This window comes from Mus pahari, chromosome 5, assembly GCF_900095145.1.
Source record: "Mus pahari chromosome 5, PAHARI_EIJ_v1.1, whole genome shotgun sequence".
Taxonomy (NCBI): Eukaryota; Metazoa; Chordata; class Mammalia; order Rodentia; family Muridae; genus Mus; species Mus pahari.
Window position 1 is genome coordinate 148240257 of NC_034594.1, and position 5309 is coordinate 148245565.

The window sequence follows — 5309 nt, forward strand, 5'->3', positions numbered from 1 at the left end:
CCAAGGAACTGAAGGGGTCTGCAACCCTATAGGTGAAACAACAATATGAACTAATCAGTACCCCCAGAGCTCGTGTCTCTAGCTGCATATATAGCAGAAGATGGCCTAATCAGCCATCGTTGGGAAGAGATGCCCCTTGGTCTTGCAAACTTTATATGCCCCATACAGGGGAACGCCAGGGCCAAGAAGTGGGAGTGGGTGAGCAGGGGAACGGGGTGGGGGGGGAGGGTATAGGGGACATTCAGGATAGCATTTGAAATGTAAATGAAGAAAATATCTAATAAAATAAGTTAAAAAAAGTTCTTGCCATACAAATATAAAGCCTTGAGTTTGGATCCCCAGCACGTACACAAAAACATAGAGTGCATCTGTAATCTCTGTGCTGGGATGGCAAAAATAAAACATTCCCTGGGGTTCTTGAGCAACTCTTCTAGTTTGATCAGTGAGCTTGAGGCTCAGTGAGAGACCAGTCCTCAAAACCTAAGGTCTGGGAAATGTCTTAGTGGGGAAAGTACTTTCCATACAGACATGTGGACCAGAGATAGGTCCTCAGAACTCATGGAAAGGCTGGGACATCGAGACAGCTCACTTGCAATCCAGGTGTTGAAAGACAGAGGCAGGGGATCTGCTGGGCCAGCTGGCTAGATAGACCAGCCCCAACTGGCAAGCTCCCATTCTTCTGCATCAGTAAATGAAGCAGAGAGTGATCAGGAAAAAGGGTGTGGCGTTCAAGGCCAGCTTGAAATATATAAATCTCAAAAGCATAGGGCTGGAGAGATTACTCAGTGGTTAAGAACATATGCTGCTCTTCCAGAGATCTAGCTTCCATTCCCAGCATACACATGACAGCCCACAACTTCCTGCAACTCAGGTTTCAGGGTATCTAGCACCTTCTTCTGGCTACTGAAGACACCAAGAACACACACATGATACACGGTGAAATGAGGGCAAACCAAGCTAACACAGGGAGAAAAGACAGAGAGAACAATGGATATCCAAAAGGGGCATGTGGCTTGAAGCAGCTGAGCCTCTCACATGGTACCCCAACCTCAGGTTTGCATTCCAGAAGTAAGTACTTTAAGCATGCTTGATGAAGTCTGTGCTTTTGCAGGTACCAAGTCCCACGAGTCTAAGATTCCTTCCCCTCATTGGCTCTGAAGTACAAAGAGATTCAGTGGAGGGTGTTTATATGAAGAAGAAGGGTCATGGTCATGATAAAGTAAGTACCGTGCATCCCACAGAGTACTCTAATGCCATACCCACATACACACATACACACACACACACACACACACACACACACACACACAGGGGGGGAATAGACAGATACACACACAGAGACACACAGAAAGAGACAGACAGACACACACACACACACACACACACACAGAGAGAGAGAGAGAGAGAGAGAGAGAGAGAGAGAGAGAGGAGAGAGAGAAAGTGTGCTCTTAATTATTTCTCTGACCCAAAACATTCTAAGCCTAAAATTATTTCAGTGCATATTTTCAAGGATATTCCAGATATGTATGTGTTTAGCTCAGTGAGATAAAAATCCATATATTTGTTGGATAGAAAGGGAAGAAAATCAAATAGAAACCATGAGTCTGAACAAATGAGGCTCTCTTGATGCATCTTCAAATAAGTTCTGTAAGTGGTTTTAGAAGCCAACTAGATATGGATGGCTAAACCACCATAACTATCCTCACTTTGGTATCTCCCTGCATCTATGCAGGCAGTGGGAGCCCTGGTATCAGTGAACTTGTCAGCAGCATTTGTCCCTATGTGTTAACAGAAAATAACGTGCAGTGCTTTTTACTTTTCAGAGTGTTCTTATTACAAAGGACTCTCTCTTTGCAATCAAGTCAGAAGGAAGTGGGAGGTCCTTCTTAAATGAGGGGTGTTGGTACCAAAGATCACATACTAATTAAATGATAAGCCCGAGATCTTTCCCATCAGATTTCATGATCTGATCTTATTCCAGTGGCACTAGGAGCTCCCATGGGTCTGACTCAACCTGTGCTCCTTATCTAATAGTCATCAGGGTAAGTCCAACATCAAGAGAAGGATGCAGTCCAGCGTACAGCTTTTATTGTCCATCACTAACTCGGTACCCGATAACAGACTCACTGAACACCAATCACTTTTTACAAGTCGTCGTTTTTATGAAATCAAGGTGGGAAAATGTCTTTGGGATTGTGTTAGCTTCTGTACTGAGTGGGACTGTGGACGAGTCCCATTCGTCAGCCATGCTGTCAGTTAGTCAAGAAAGAGCTACTGGCAAGAGAGGAGTTTTCTATAAAAGTAATACCTCTTGCTTTTAGTTGTAAGGAACAGATGAAATGGTGTGGTATAAATAATCCAAAAGTAAAAGGTAAAGTGTATATACATTTCTGTTGGGTTTTACAATTCATATATTTAGTTCCCTATATTTTTATTCTTTACATTTTTATCTAATTTAACGTTAAATGTAAGTTTATTTCTATGCAAATACTAAGTTTAGAAATGAAGATGAGTCAGCATAATAGAACTAAAAATTAGTCATGGCTGAGGGGACAGGGGATGGTAACTCCGTGGCAGTTAATGAGGATGTGCAAAACCCTGGGTTCAACCCCTAAACACCATAAAAATCAAATAAAGGGCCTGGTGTGGTGTCACATGTCTTTATTCCCAGCACTCAAGAAGAAGAGATAAGCAGATCTCTTAATTTCAGGCCAGCCTGGTCTACAAAGTGAGTTCCAGGACAGCCAGGGCTGTTACACAGAGAAACCCTGTCTGGAACAAGCAAATAAACAAAGTTTATAAAAACATCCAGTCACAGAAAAACAATTTATGTCGAAGATGGTATATGTCAACATACTCCAAAGGAAACCTAATAATAAAACTTCTCACAAATTTACATCAGACAAAAAAAAAGTATATTCAGGGACCTTGGAAGAGAGCTCAGTTGCTAAAGAGCTTGGCCTGCAAGCGCAGGGACCTGAGTTTGGATCCCCATAATATGCTGGGTGCAACAGTGTATGCCTGTAATCTCTGCACTGGAGAGATGGAGACAGGAGACCTCTGAGACTTATGGGCCAGCCAGTTTGACCAAGTTGGTGAGCTCCAACTATACATTAAAATGAACACCCCCATTTTGCACTTCCAAAAACTGGATCATAGGAAATAAATAACTATCAAAGATCCCCCAAAGAACCCAGTGACAGAGCTGGGATTTAAACACAGAAGTTTACATGTTTAATTAAACCTGCATGTTTAAATGTAGCATAGTATAATTCAGAGGTTCATGAGCTGTTGTCATCTCCTGATAGGAATAGGTACACAAACAACACCAGCCTCCTCATTCAGGTTTATCTTTCTCCCAACCCCCACCACCATCTGACTTCTTGTCATACAGTGATCCCCACTTTCTACAGCAGCATCTTGGTGTTCTGTTGTTCTTGTTTTGAAAACTCATTTCTCGTCCTTGTCTTTATTCTAGAGGATTGTAAATCCTCTAAGGGCACATGTTTTGACTGACTCCTGGGAAAGAGGGAGTGCCTACTGAGTAGTGAGCTGAGGAAAGAAATGGAGGAAGCACCTAAAATGGCAGAGAGGGGTGCTCTCTCTGCGGGGCTGTGCAGGTCATGAGCAGAGCTGAGTCTCCTATCTTGTCTCAGGGAGGGGGGAGCAGAGACAAGACCTGTTAGAGTGTTCAGACCTAAAAGAGCTGAAGACAGAAGCTTAACCTCAGAGCTTTCTGTCTCTTCACCTTGTTTGTCTCTTCTTCCATTTATGCATTATAAAATTTTGTAAGCAAATCCCAGAAATATCTCAGGAATGTCTGGTATTCAACTAGTATCCCATAAATGCTTATTGAATGTTACTATCAATACATCTATCTATGGGATTTAATGGTGTGTGTGTGTGTGTGTGTGTGTGTGTGTGTGTGTGTGTGTGTGTGTGTGATGACAAGCATGTGGCCTTTGGGAGTCAGTTTTTGCCTTCCGCAGTGAGGTCAGATTATAGAACTCAAGTTTGTCAGGTCTGTGCAGCCAGCACTGTTAGCAGCGCAGCCATCTCAATGTCCCAATGTCTCCCTCAATGAGACAAGGTCATGCCATGTAGCCCTGGCTAGCCTGGAACTTGTTATGTTCTGAACTGTACTCATATGTGACAGATCCTCTTGCTGACCCTTTCCAGTTTGTGTACATGGGTCCTAGAATGGATAAGCACCGCATTAAGTAGCTCAGCAGCTCTTCTACAGGCTTGGGAGTCCCACCTCCTCCTGTCAATACTCTTCTGCCTGGAGATGCACAGGATTGTCGAAATCACTTCATTGCTTGAGAGAAAAGAGGAGAAAAATCTTTAGTGGTAGAGGTTGGGAAACTGCACTTGTCTATAATGCCTTTTAATAACCAATGCACCCTTTATCCCACAGTCACGGAGGAAAAGCCTGAAAAGGAATTTGGTCCCACAGATAAATCTGGCTTCATCCTTCTTCCCATCCACACCCAAGTGAAGAGGAAGCCTCAGAACTGGCTGCTGTACAGGAGGCCACAAGGTCCAGATCTAGTCAAGAGGAGGATGCCACACCCACCATCATATGGTTACACATCTCTCTACCTCAGGCCATCCTGATAATGGAGGTTGCTCAAGGGACTCTGGTGACCTCACAGGATCTGCAGCCAGTCTGCCAACTTTTTACACATAGAAAAACATACCAAATGGGCAATGTCTCTCATCATTGCCAACAAGATCTCACAAGGACATAACATCAGTAGCCTGGATAGACCCAAATGATATGGTTAGTGGTGATTAGCTTCGCACCTACCTCCACCTGTTCACCCCAACCCATAACCAGAATTAGAGTGTGTGCAGTAAGAGGCAAATCATGTGTGTATTCTGTTGTGTGTATGCACAAAGGACCACTGTCACTGTCACTTTGTTTAATTGAAGTACTAGAAATTGAATCCAGGGGCCTGACATGCTAGGTGCGTTAGTTATATCAGCAGCTCTCTATTGAGATAAGGTCTCACTAGATTGATCTGGAAGGGTGAATTTAAGGTTACCTTGCTTCAGCCTCCAGATGTGCCAGGAAAATTATTATTAAAAGAAGGAGGAAGAGGAATAGATGGAGGAGGAGGAGGAGGAGGAAAAAGAAAAAAAGAAAGAGGAAGAGAGGAGGGGGAGGAGAGGGGAGGAGGATGTAGAGGAGGATGTGAAGGATGTGGAGGAGGAAGAGGAGGAGGGAGGAGAAGGAGGAGGAGGAGAAGGAAGAAGAAGAAGAAGAAGAAGAAGAAGAAGAAGAAGAAGAAGAAGAAGAAGAAGAA

General features: G+C 43.5%; 1 protein-coding gene across 2 annotated transcripts in view; it reads left to right on the plus strand.

Annotated features, from left to right (window-relative positions):
• Positions 1–4868, plus strand: part of Wdr64 (WD repeat domain 64) — a 118842-nt gene extending 113974 nt beyond the window's left edge. Inside the window, exons 27-29 of one of the 2 annotated variants that reach the window (XM_029539220.1) lie at positions 1112–1219; positions 1421–1440; positions 4426–4498. In XM_029539220.1, the coding sequence (XP_029395080.1) occupies positions 1112–1219; positions 1421–1440; positions 4426–4498 (201 nt within the window). Of the gene's footprint in view, positions 1–1111; positions 1220–1420; positions 1441–4417 lie in introns of both variants that reach the window. The other variant, XM_021199133.1, reaches the window with a different exon arrangement.
• The last annotated feature ends 441 nt before the right edge of the window (positions 4869–5309 follow it).